General features: G+C 38.1%; 1 protein-coding gene across 4 annotated transcripts in view; it reads left to right on the top strand.

Moving 5' to 3' along the window:
• Nucleotides 1–13,685, top strand: part of dpf3 (double PHD fingers 3) — a 32,893-nt gene that overhangs the window by 164 nt on the left and 19,044 nt on the right. For all 4 annotated transcript variants that reach the window (XM_053488936.1, XM_053488937.1, XM_053488935.1 and 1 more), the window contains exons 2-3: nt 9,803–9,963; nt 11,934–12,041. In XM_053488936.1, the coding sequence (XP_053344911.1) occupies nt 9,803–9,963; nt 11,934–12,041 (269 nt within the window). The remainder of the gene's footprint in view (nt 1–9,802; nt 9,964–11,933; nt 12,042–13,685) is intronic.

Below are 13,685 nucleotides of genomic sequence, written 5' to 3'. Positions count from 1 at the left end.
TGTAACAGGGCTGTTTAAAGAAACAAGAAAGAAAGAAAAATAGAAGAAACAGAACCATGCTTTTTTTCTTTTCTTTTTTGATCTCTGGGGTTAAACGCACACACTTGTGATTATAATGCGCGTCTGCACTGTGTGCGTTTATCTCGTGTGTGTGTGTGTGTGTGTGTGTGTAAACAGAATATGAGCACAGATATTTCACCTGATGCTGAGATTTCTACAACAATAAACCGTTATGAAACTGAATCATCACGCACGTGCATGCATTATTATTACCTATGCATTATTATTATTATCATTATTATCTGTTCATTAATAATAGTTGGGTGTGTTTAGGCTTTATCGTGCCCACGTGAGAAAGTTGATGCTCTTGTGTTGTTCTAGTTGTTACACAAACGAGATACATATAAATATACAATATAGCAATTTGGACCAACAAAAGAAAAAGAAAAAAACCTTTGTTCCCTCGTGCTACAGTGTGATTTTTTTTATTTAATTTTATGGCAAAACATATATATATATATATAAACACAAGTTATTATATTCAGTTTTATGTATGTACTTTTCTTAATCTATCTAAATGCCAACCATAATCATACATACACACATATAGATAGATAGATAGATAGATAGATAGATAGATAGATAGATAGTATATTAAAAATAAAAGAAAAAATCTAATAAGTGAAATAAAGTAAATTGCAGTTTCTTGGGCGCCGAAGAGACAACAGTGTAGAGAGTAACAGTGGTTCCAAGAACAGCACGACAGCGACAATTAAACCGAGTCTGTATGTAATGGCAAAATATGTAATAGTAAGAGTGACTGCGCCTTAAGAAGGAAAAGGAGAAAAACATGAGACTCATGGTACTGAAATATTGCAACATTCCATTCTTTACTTTATTCACCGAACAAGACTAAACTTATAATATCAGTCGTGTCTGACCGTTTCAGATTCTTTACACTTCATGTTTTCTTAGTAACATGACAACCTGTTATTATTATTTTTTTGCCTCATTTTGTTGTTTTTGTCCAGTTAAACTCGAGAACTCATATAACGTCTATAAGATGCACGAGAACCGCTATATCACTGATATAATGTATAATGTGATCAAATATATTATGCAGAATCCACAAAGACATGAAACACAGTAGGTTGTAAATAATAAATGCATAATTAAACATGTGTAGTTTTACTCTCACTGGCACTTGATGTTTCAGACACCCTGAAGATTCATCTACGTTTATCTATTATTGTGTTCAGTTATTTAAAATGAACAACATTTAAATGAATTATAGGCTGTTATTATACTGTAGGTCATGGATTATAGGTTATTCTACTCCAAGACGGTTAAGCAGCTTCCGATGATCAGTTTTATTATACAAGAGTTAGTACTGACTGAGCAAACGGATTAAACATGAGCGCTGAAACATTTAACTATTCGTAACACTCTGCGTCCCAGGTGTTGTCCAGTGGTTAATGACACTAACTGTGTGTCTCAGCGAGAGTAAGAGTAGGTGTGTACGGTCCGCAGTACTGAGGAGAGAGCAGCTGTCTGACAAAACCCACATTCACACCCAGTCACAGAAGCACTTTCAGTAAGAACACACATCTGATAACGTTATGTCGTCACGGCTAACGCTTAGCTACAAAGCTAACTCGCGTCAAACACAAGGCTGAATAACTAATTTCTTTTTTACCCTTGATCAAGGGCACTACTTGGTGTGTGGAACAAGAGATTGTACACCCTACATAGTGCACTAACTTTCTATCTCATGCTGTTTGAGGTTAACGTTAACGGAGCTGATGATCTAAAGTGTAATAAGTGTAAATATAAAGTAAATCTGATGACTGTCCACCACCTCCATGGTTTATTCTTCTCACCTTTTGGCTACAGATTACCACTAAGAGATTAACACTACTTTTACTCCTGTTAATTACACTCACTGTTGGTTGGCGGCTCTGCCTGGTGTGGTTTATGAAACAAATCACAATTTGTAGATAATAAATGGTGTTTGTGGAACTGTTGTATAAAAGCGATATCACACCCGTGGTCATGCTGATATTCAGCACAACAGCACGACCTCTCATGTGACATTGCTGAATTATAAATACAGTCAAATGAAACAGTGTTTATCAACTTTTAATGAGGAATCCGATTAGCTTATTACTATTGTTTATACACAAACATGGCCAACACATGATATAATACTTAACGGTTATATGCATACAAATATTATGTAACGATATATTTAATATAAAGTCATTCTAACCCATATAATTACATATATCTGTGTTTGTAATGTTTGTCAAGTGTAACATAAAACCTCACACTGGAGACTCCTTACATATGTGTTATGGAACAATTAATCTCTTTAGTCTCCGTGAATGAGCTGTTACTATGGAAACGATAACTCGTTAAAAGGAACGGGATAATATAACCTCATAATATAACACACGACTGTAAGAGCGGCTGTTATAGAAGATTAATCAACACCCTCTGATCGGTCAGAGGGGAATTAAACAGCACTGCTCGTTGCTTGTCTAGTCATCTATTTAACAGAAGGATGGAAAAGAGTTCAACGTAAAACAAAATGTGTGTGACAGCGAATCGTTTATAAGCTGTGATTCATAATTTTATAACTTAAAATATGTCCCTTAAGTGTCTGTCCACTCAATAAAAAGGTGAAAACCTACAGCTAAGCCCTCAGGATGATCCACAGACAGACCATGATATGTAGATTTGTCATTGTGTGTGTGTGTGTGTGTGTGTATCTTCACAATACACACTGTGTAGTGCAGATTAGCACCGTCCGAGCATCCTTCAGGGTCCATCTGTTGTGAGGAAACGCCTCAGAGAGGTGTCACTCCACAAGAGACAGGGCCCCATCTGCTCCGAAAATTATAGTTGGCTTGCTTATGGTTTTAAACGCAAGATATCATTAATAATAATAATAATAATAATAATAATAATAAAAAACAAACAAAAAAACCTAACCTAGCTTCTTTATTAACTATTAAAATCATTCGATACTGTTGGGGAAAGAATGACATAAAAAAACAATAAGCTAAGTACGACTCTTTTTTTTTTAAATCAGATAGATTTCTCAATCCCAGGCTGGATAAAAGTTAGCCAGGCTGCTAGTAAACTTGTTTTGTTTTTCTCTTGCTTTTGGACATCCTGGGACGTACGCTTGCACACACTGGACAATGTACGCTGGACCTGTGCGCTGTGGTCATTACTTCCGCGATTGAACAGGCGATATCGCATGTTCGTATCTTCGAGAGCTCGTAGCTTGAGCGTTCGTATGTAGCGGACTTCAAGTCAACTCAGGTCACGTAGGGTTTTATTGTCATTTCAAACATATACATTTCAGTACACAGTGAAACCAAACAACATTCCGCCTGGACCAAGGTGCTACATAAGGTGTAAATTATCAACATAAATTAACAACTAGCTAGCTAACTAAGACACTTAATTAGCTGATTAGCTAGGACAGAACAAATGAACACCAAAAATTTTCAAAACTATCCAAGCACTATACAAAAAGACAGCGAGAGACAACATAAAGTGCGAACAAGAGCGACGTGCTGTAATACTTAGACCTAGCCTTAGCTGAACCCTAGCAGCTAGTAACGTTAGCATCTCAGCTTGCTGACTTCAGCGTTTATTTCTGTTAGAATTTTTCTTTGTCGTTTTTTTAAATTGAAGTTGTTCCAAATTCCAGGATGTTTTAGGATATAAAGAGCCATAGTGTGTGTGCGCGATGCTAACGCTTAGCCTTTTTCCTTAGCGTATGACTGCGTGTTCCAGGGGAACATGACTCCTAATGGTAGTGTATAGTTTTGTTGAGGTACTGAAGAGGTAACTGCGGTTATGTTATGTTAAGCGGGGTCGGGTAGTGTGTTTGCAGAAGTCGGTTCCCTTCCCCCAGGTTGCGTGAGAGGGGTTCGGTGAGGGAAATCGTCTGTCTGGATAAATCTATTCCCTGCATCGGCAACCAAAAAAAAAACACACACACACAAAAAAAAAAAAAACACAGAGGGGCCTGAAATCTTTGTGTATACAAGAACAACTGGGCTCGGTGCCAGTAAAGAGACTTCACAATACGGCTGGTTTTCCCTGCGTTCCTGCACATGTTTCATTTTTCAGTGACAGAGTAATAAGCCTGGGTTCTGCAGCTCACATGGTTTTTATCAGTGGGTTTACGTGTTCCGTGCCCCCCTAAAGCCTCGACTGTAATAACTTACACTGCGTCCCGAACTTCCAGGAGCCGCTCCTCGTTTTTTAACATGACAGTAAAACCTATATAAACATCAGCGTGCAAAAGTTTGCACACCCCATGGTTTTGAATGGGGGGGACCGCTGTGATAAATACATTTTTTACCCAAGTGGCAAAAGGACAAAGCGAAAAACGATGACTGTACAAACAATGATATCTCAGTTACACTTTGTTTGACCTAAATCTCATGTTTTTCGCCTATAACGTATTAACCGTGTCATAGTCTAACCGAATAACATTTTCGTCCCCGTCCCTCAGGTTCCTCCGAGGTCTTTAAACAAGACTCTTTTATTCATGAGCCCGTAATCATATTCCAGCCAGTGTACGATTTAAACTCAGCATTACGCCAGGCATATGGAGCGCCAAAAGAACAACAATGCTTTGAGAGAATTCCCTGATGCTAGTGATTTATTCATGGCCTCTGTAAATGCAACCACGAGAGGAATTTAAATATGAAAGGCTCGAACACGGCACACAGCTGAGCTTCGGGGCTAGGGTCAGGCTGGGACAGCGGGCACTAAATGTTTTCTCTCGTGCAGAAGTTTTCTGGTTTCTCCTGCTGTAAATAAAGCCTTGGCTCGCTCCTGTTCTGCGAAATATCACAGATTGCTGCTGCTCTTCAGGGCACATGGCTTCATGCTTATTTTAAATATTATAATAATAATAATAATAATAATAATGATAATATGCCTAAGGAAGGATTTTAATAGGAAGTTAAATTTAAAATAAAATATGAATAAATATGACTAACAATAATTATAGCAACATTTTTTCTTTCTTTACTTTAGCAATTACATAGCTTGTATTATTTTACTGCCACATTATTTAAATTACTGGACTTTTGCACTTATGGGTGCATTTTTTTTTATTATTTTCTATTGCCTTTGTATTGTTTTAGTATTTTAATTTTGTACTACTTTTATATTTTATTTGTGCTTTTTTAATATCTGAAAAGTTACATCAACAATAATAATAATAATCACCATTATTATTATTATTATTATTTATATTATTATTATTATCAGTATGAAGTAGAAAAAAAACAACAATAGTACAAAAGATAAATAAGAATTATGGATGGGAATCTCTAGTGACCATCTGATATAATATTATCATGATACTTAGATGCTGATATGATTTATATTAAGATTCTCACTCATTTATTCACTCATCGTCTATATCGCTTTATCCTGTATTCAGGGTCACGGGGGTGCCTGGAGCCTATCCCAGGAGGCTTAGGGCACTAGGCGGGGTACATCATGGACAGGGTGGCAATCCATCGCAGGGCACACACACACATACACACACTACGGACAATTTGGGAACACCAATCAGCCTAACCTACATGTCTTTAGACTGTGGGAGAAAACCGGAGTACCCGGAGGAAACCCACCAAGCACGGGGAGAACATGCAAACTCCATGCACACAGAGACGGGAATCGAACCCAGACCCTGGAGGTGCAAGGCGACAGTGCTAACCACTACACCACCGTGCCACCTATTGAGATTCTGTATTATGATTTTATGATATATATCATAACTCTTAAGGTTTATACCTTTAACTTAATTCAACAGCTCAACTGAACTGAACATGAGTAATTAAATGTATCGCGTTCCTTATACTGTTAGTTTTCTCACTTAAAAACCAAGCGCAGCATTTAAACGGTCCAAACTTACTTTAAATACAAGAGTTTAACATTTGACTTTAAATTAAACAAAAAGCTACATTGTTACTGAACAGCAAGTATCTCTGGTATGTCATTTATTTTGATGTTATTTCTAAACAAATACGGTACGTGTGATGCCACGTTTTTTCCACCTTAAATGCCTCCGGCGTCTCAAAGCCCAGCCTGACGATGAGTGCGAGTTGAGCCGTTGTGAGTATATGGCGTGTGGTCATTAAGAGTTTTGAGGCTGGTGGAATAGTGTGTAATGAGTGTGTTTTGAGACTACAGTAATTCGCTCACAGTGTTTAGAGGGAAAAGGCAGATCGACAACTATTCTACCACATGTGACTTTGTATAATGTTACATCATTAAAAGCGTTCCTGCTGCATCACTCGGATGCTCATGCACTCATGCAGGACTGGTTATATACGCGGCGAAATCCCCAGTGCTGATTTAACACTTTCAGAGTTTATCAGTGTCCAGCTGGACCCATAAATACACTGCTGGGTGTTAATTCAACACTCAATCATACAGCAAAACAGCCAGTTCCGGTCACTGTCTGATGGACCGGTGTATCTCTATTATACATGTAAAAATACAATAAATAAATTAATAATAATAATAATAATAATAATAATAATAATAAAATCTATTTTCGGTCAATACATTAATCACAATACAAAAGAACAGAGATACACAACTGAATTAATTTTCCTAAAAGAAAGGTTTAGTCTGTACCCTGGTCAGAACTCGCTCTCTTTATGTTTCATACATTAGACGACCAGAAACAAGTCTCAGAAAATTATCTGTCTGTCTGTCTGTCTGTCTGTCTGTTTTTCCAGCCAGATTTAGTCACAGCATCACACAAAACTGGCTGGACGTAATTCACTGAAACTTTGACAGTACGTAGGTATCAGCCTGGTATTGCGCATGAGTCAAACTGTGGACGCGTCTTAAATCGACCGCTGTACAGAATATAATGTAACTTCTTCAGTCCTTAGATCTCTGTCTGAAGTTTAATCTGCACCATCAGTGAATCTAAATGTGGAGTAAAAGTGATGTTATGAACAGTTATGTGTGGGATTTAATAATCTACTTTATAATAATCTACTAATGCGCTACTGTCTCAATGTAAACAAACACCTGCACCAATAGATATTAATTAGAAAAGATAAAGTGAATATTTTGACTGGGATTAGTTCATATTTTCACTTTGGCTGAAATAACAGCGCTGAAGTGGTATAAGTGAATTTTAACACGCTGGAGTGGTTTTAAGACAAAACTTCATCTTTATCCTTTTATCTACTTTTTCCATTTCTATCTATGTATATATGTATGAAGAGCGTCTGACAGCTCAGGGTCAGGAAGGCGATAAACAGATGACGGCCCGGTCCCAGGTCACGTGTTATCTTTACGTGAGCTTCCAGAGCAGTGTGTCTTTGTTTTCCGTCGTCTGCGGTTTCCTCAGATAGCACGAACGTTTCAATACACAGCGTGAAATAATGCACACAGGAAATCTGGACATGGCACAGGAAGTCAGAAACAGAGGGGGTTTCATGTAAAAGGCTGAAGGGGCAATAATTCATTCGGGGAGGAAAATTGTTTCTGCGTGCCATATTTACATTCAGAGTCACAGGACATGAGGGTCTGACCCTGAGCACACACCGATCAACACAATGCCTCATTTTTATTTAACAAAGGACATGAAGAGATGTTCAAGAGAGAACCCGTGTGTGTGTGTGTGTGTGTGTGTGTGTGTGTGTGTATACAGTTCTCACTGGTGTTCCACAATGATAAATGTAACTACAGATGGCATGACCTCATGTTTACACGAAGAAACATTGTAACTCGTGTGTATTCCTTTGATATAAGAGGACTAACAGACTACAGACGGCGGTGTAACGGTTGTAACGCTGGTGTTGTGGGGAAGCAACACAAAGATCCCATCGTGGATTATCATCATCTTTTAGAAACGCTCTCTTCTTCTTCTTCTTCTTCTTCTTCTCTCTCAGAACACTGAGGTTCTTTGTGTCCCATCACCGTGTGGCCGTGTTTCCTCCTTCTCCACTTCTACATTCCTCACGTATCTGCTGATATAATAAACACTCACAATAAGCACACTGTTCGTCTTTTTTTTTTTTTTGCTGACGAAAGTAGAGACCTGAAAATCTTTGACTTATAAACATCTACTTGAAATATCTAGGGGAGGACGTTTTACTTTCCAGCAAATAAAAACATCTCACATCACATCTATGGCAATATTAATATTTACAAATATGCAGTATTACTCCTGGACGTGTGTGTGTGTGTGTGTGTGTGTGTGTGTAAATGCTATGCTTCATAGTCAGAGAAAGATGCTGTCAGACTGTTACCTGGTAACATAACTGACTTTTTTTTTTAAGTGAGAAGATCAAAAGGAGAAAACGATACATTGTAATATTATCTCAGCTTGATAATGAACTGGGTTTCTGAAGTGGAAATCGGGTTTTACTGAGAGAATTGTTGACAGATTTTCAGTATGTTTTATTTTAAACTTAATAAGTCATATTATTGTACTTTTTGGAGCTTAAGAATTCGGGCTGTGGATCAGGGATTCAGTTTAATTCAAGTTTTGATTTGATTTAATTTCATAAAAATAAAGTTTATTGTCTTTTTTTTTTAATCAAGCAGTTATGTTTCTTGCAGGTTTTAAAATATTAAAAATTACAATTAATATAAAAATTGAAATGCAACTTGTGATGTTAGTTGTTTAAATGTCATGATTCGTACTAAGCAATAATCTTTTTTATTTAATCCGCCAATCTTCTTCTCCAATCCAGCAGGTGGCAGAATTACACCAACCCAACATAAACCAAAAGCGATACTTTTACAAAACAGGAGTATTTGCATCAGAAGATGTGAAGTATATATTTAACAAATATTTCAATTTTAAAAGATCGGACAAACTTTTTTTTTTTTTTTTTTTTTAAGTGTGTTTCGATTCTGAATTGAAAACTAAACCGTTCACTCAACTAATTGAGTCGACCAACAAACGTCGATTAAATCTCACAGCTCTGCTAATAGCTAATAGCTGATGTCGAAAAGCTTCTTCGTTTCAATTAGGAAGCCGTTTATGAGGTTCTATATAAAACCTAATGTAACACTCTGATTCTGGAACATGTGCTTTTGTTTTTTTACTTAAATAATTTTTCCCCACGTTCTACTTGTGGTCCTCCATAGCGTTGTGTGTTCATACCCCGCTCGATACTATCTAGCTGTAGTATCTTTGTTCTGTGGAGAAATTCTTCATTCTCTCATAATTGTTATTACATTTAATTAAATCCTTTGTGTGTTTGTGTTTCAAGTACTTGACACTTCTTTTTTAAAAAGGTACAGATTCAGGGACTTGCGGGTATTTTCACATTGTCCTGAATGCTGTCTTCATCCTGTATTAACATGTAAAGAACTAACATTAGAGATTTTAGGAAACTAAACCTTAGGTAAGGTTCCAGCATCGATTCTTTTAAATACTAGTACAGTGAGAAACTAACCCCGTCCCAATATGACTTTAAGGAACGTCTATAGATATAATACAGACAGAAATACGCACCAGGTCTTTCTTAGTGTAGGTATTGTAGTTTCAACATTTAAATCCCGGTTCTCGTGTTCTTACATTTCTATGGACACAGCGCATCTTTTACGGCCTCATCATTAATAAGGACTTCAGATGTACCCTTGCCTGATCCTGTAGGAACTAGAAATGTCCATGGTTCATGGTTCATGTATATATGTTTTTTTAAACTAATCAGCATCACCCTGAGATCTCACCCTTCGCTCTGTGTCTCGAGGTTCACGCCGTTCTCCGTCTCATCCTCAGGCTCGAAGATCAGTTCTATAAGGAGGCCATCGAGCACTGTCGCAGCTACAACGCCCGCCTGTGTGCCGAGCGCAGCATCCGAATGCCGTTCCTTGACTCGCAGACGGGCGTGGCTCAGAACAACTGCTACATCTGGATGGAGAAGCGACACAGGGGACCAGGTAGAGGAACCCCAATGAAAACTGGCCTTGGAACATCTGTACACCTTCACCCTCATTACAGATACCAGGTTCTATAATTACATATCAAAAGCTATAAAAGCCGTAATGTTGTGCTGTAATAATTTGCATATGGAACATGATCGGTCCAAGGCTGTGCAGTTTATTTAACGCCACCAGTAACTGAGGTAGGACATTCTGTAGCCCCGCCCCTTCATCATTTCTATATAGAAGCCAATAGGTAACTAAACCTTTTTATTGTTTAGGCTTTTTTTATTGATTTATACAAATTTTACCCAAACACATTATATAAATGGATGGATGGTCCCGTCTACATGTCACCCGGTATATCAGGCAATGGAGATATAGCCACCGTTTGGGTGGCAGTTAATTAAAGGGTCGGGTTGCCAGCTTGATGCCTGATTGTATCTGATGACTTGGAGTCTTGCAACTTGCTCAAAGGTCCAACAGTGGCAACCCGACGACATCGGGGCTCGAACCGGGGACCCCAAGTTCCACAGCCCAACACCTTAACTACCAAGCCACCCCTGTCCAATACACTGTATACGTCAGGTAGAACCAAGTTATCATTACGTTTTTAATGTGTAAATCTTACCACTACTGGAACATGGGAATGACATCGCAAAAATAACACACTGTATTATTTTTATTATATTCATATTTATTTTGTGCTGAAAAAAAGGATACATCACTCCGTACTGCACAATCCTGAGACTATATACTGTTTGTTTATTAAAAATAAAAACGGCAAAACATTAGACCATAAAGCGATACGGCTACCCATGGTCATGTGACATGTTGCGTGATCATGTGATGTGGGTGGTGTACAGTAGGTGGCAGTATACTGGTGCTACAGTGACATTAATGCAAGTACTGTATCTGTACTCCATCATCACCTTTAAATATACACAAATGGGAACTAATTCAGTAAAATCCTCAAGTAATAACGTAAGAAAGAAGGAGTCATTTAACTAAGTAAATTTGCATAGTTTTAACCAAATTTAACTGTTTCTGCCATGTAGTGATACAAGATATATATATATATAATATATATATCATATATAATCATACAGTATTCAACAGAACAGGAACACAAAATAAACTTTTTACAATCATCGCTGGATTTAAAATTGTGGGGTGCCAATAATTATGAAACCAGTATTTACCAGTATTTAGTGTCTCTTACTTATTTCTATTTAATTATTCATCTGAATATATGCCTATAATAATAATATTAATAATAATAATAATAATTATCTGGTTCAGTCCTCTAGTCGTAACCTCATGGTAGATGAAGCCAGGTTTAGGGTTAAAATGTCCTGGAATTCACGATTAATACTGTATAAAACTTACCTTTACCTTGTTTTTTTTTAATTATTATCATTTACCATCTTTTTTCTAAATGTCGCCACTAATTCTGGAGGCGTCTGTAAATCTGCTTCGTATAAAAGATCATGACGTGACTGCGTCTAATCCGCTCACTCGGCCCGGCTTGTTTTTGCCGTACGTATGAGATGCACTTTTCTCCGTGATTAGATTATAGATTTAATTGAACAGAAATATTTTTCGAATAAAGCCGGAGTCACGAGGACGCGGCAGTCGGGGCTGAAGCTAACCGTGCCGCTGAGAGACGGACGCAAATAGAAGGAGAATCTAGCGTGGGTGTCCTAGACACACCCTGTAGTTTGTGGTGAACCAGTGTTTATGACGTGTTTTTATTTAGCTTATTCAGAGCTTATCTATTCCCCCCCCACTCTCTCTCTCTCTCTCTCTCTCTCTCTCTCTCTGTTAGTCAGTGTCTCTCGCCCTCTCTCCCACTACAGTACATCTGTTTCTGCTGAAGTCTTGTTGATGTTTAAGTGATGCACAATCAGACGTTTTTATGTTTTACTGTTAGCTTCACACACCCCTTGTGTATGTATGTGTGTGTGTGTGTGTGTGTGTTGGCACAGGCCAGGCTGCGGGTCAGATGTACACCTACCCCGCCCGCTGCTGGAGAAAGAAACGGCGACTGCATCCCCCAATCGACCCTCAGCTCAGACTGTGTGAACTCAGGCTTGGTATGTGAACAGCACACTCTGTCTCTGTCCCTCTCTCTCTCTCTCTCTCTCTCTCTCTCTCACACACATACACACACCTAGGCTTCATATTTCCTCCCTTGCATCTTTTTCTCTCATTCCTTTTTTTTTTTTTTTCATGGTCATTTAAACGCCCTAGTCTTGGCCCCATCTGGCTCTTATTACCCGTCTCTGTGTTTCCCTCCCGGTCTCCGTGCCCTGCTTGGGCCCCTTAAATCACTGGTCCGTGCAGCATTAGAGTGGAAGTGAGGCTCCGTCCTGGTGCTTGGTGGGGTTTTTTTGTTTGTTTTTGTGTGTGTGCATGGTGGCGATGTGGGGAGTGTTGAGGAGAGAAGGAGAAAAGGAGAGCTTAAGGAACTCGATCGCTGAGGAATAAAGGTCCGCCTGTGTCCGCAGGAAGCCCGCGGCATTGTTTTCTCCTCTCTCAGGAACTATTTTATACTGTGCTTTTCTCAGTAAGGGTCTCACCTAATCTCAGAAATGAGATCCCGTCAAAACATCAAGGAAAAAGCATGGAAAATTCAATTTGCCTGAACCGAACCCAAATAATCAATTCTTTTACATTTATATGCGGATAGATTACATTTGAAGGTAAAACATTGCAGAAACGTACACTGCCCACTAAAGAATAAAGGACACTCAAACTCTCTGGGTTGTTCTGTTACAGAAACATATACAAATACACAGTCACCCTGAACCTGACTGTTAACGTGTACAGCGGTACTTCAGGATATGCATCCTCATGTTCTTAAGGCGAAATGTTGTATTATGAAACGCATTTTCCCATAGGAAATAATGCAAATGCAGATAATCCGTTCCAGCCACCCAAAAATATTACCAATATTACCCAATTTCCAACACTAAAACCATATTTTTTTATATAAAAACAATCAAAACATTTAGAAAAGATATGTAAATGAAGTTAAATATGAAATAAATAGACATTAAACCTCACTTGACCTTCAGTTATGATTCCTCTTTGAAAAACCAAACTGAAAGAGGCTCCGTTTTCTGCTTGCTACCATCCTCGATAACATTCTTTGGACCCATGGTGTTGTGTCTTCACTAATCCATCGATAGATAGATAGATAGATAGATAGATAGATAGATAGATAGAATATGGTGCAAAAAAAATTTGGTCTCGCTCCTTAAGGTTTATAAAAACGCAATAAGTAGTGTAAAGGGTAAACATAAATATGGTTATGTTTAACCACCTCTGGAGTTTAGTGTTACATGTAATGTTGTAAATCAGTTCATAATCTGTTTGTAGTTACGTTATAGCAGCGATAAACTTCTGGTTATTTCACCAGCCTCTATTTATTTTCTAATTAGAAGTTAATAAAGTGACAAAACACAGTTTGTGACGTCACAGAGAAACGTGTAAAAAGTTTTATGAAGACTTTCTTCTGGTGGAGGAACTGAACTGAGGCTGAGTGATGAACCCTAACTCAATTAACTGAGGGTAAACAATGAAAAAATCATAATCCAATAAGGTTCGTGGTAACCATGACAACCCAGCTGTCATTTAAAGTTAGCCTAGCTACCGTGACTAGCCAGACTCCTGACATACCCAGTAATAATGTATTTAGAGACTCTGGGCTTGGTGATTTCCTTTGTGACTCGTGT

This window comes from Clarias gariepinus, chromosome 27 (genome assembly GCF_024256425.1).
Source record: "Clarias gariepinus isolate MV-2021 ecotype Netherlands chromosome 27, CGAR_prim_01v2, whole genome shotgun sequence".
NCBI classification, from domain to species: Eukaryota; Metazoa; Chordata; class Actinopteri; order Siluriformes; family Clariidae; genus Clarias; species Clarias gariepinus.
The sequence above is the reverse complement of the archived record's forward strand: the minus strand, read 5'-3'. Positions and strand labels throughout refer to the sequence as shown.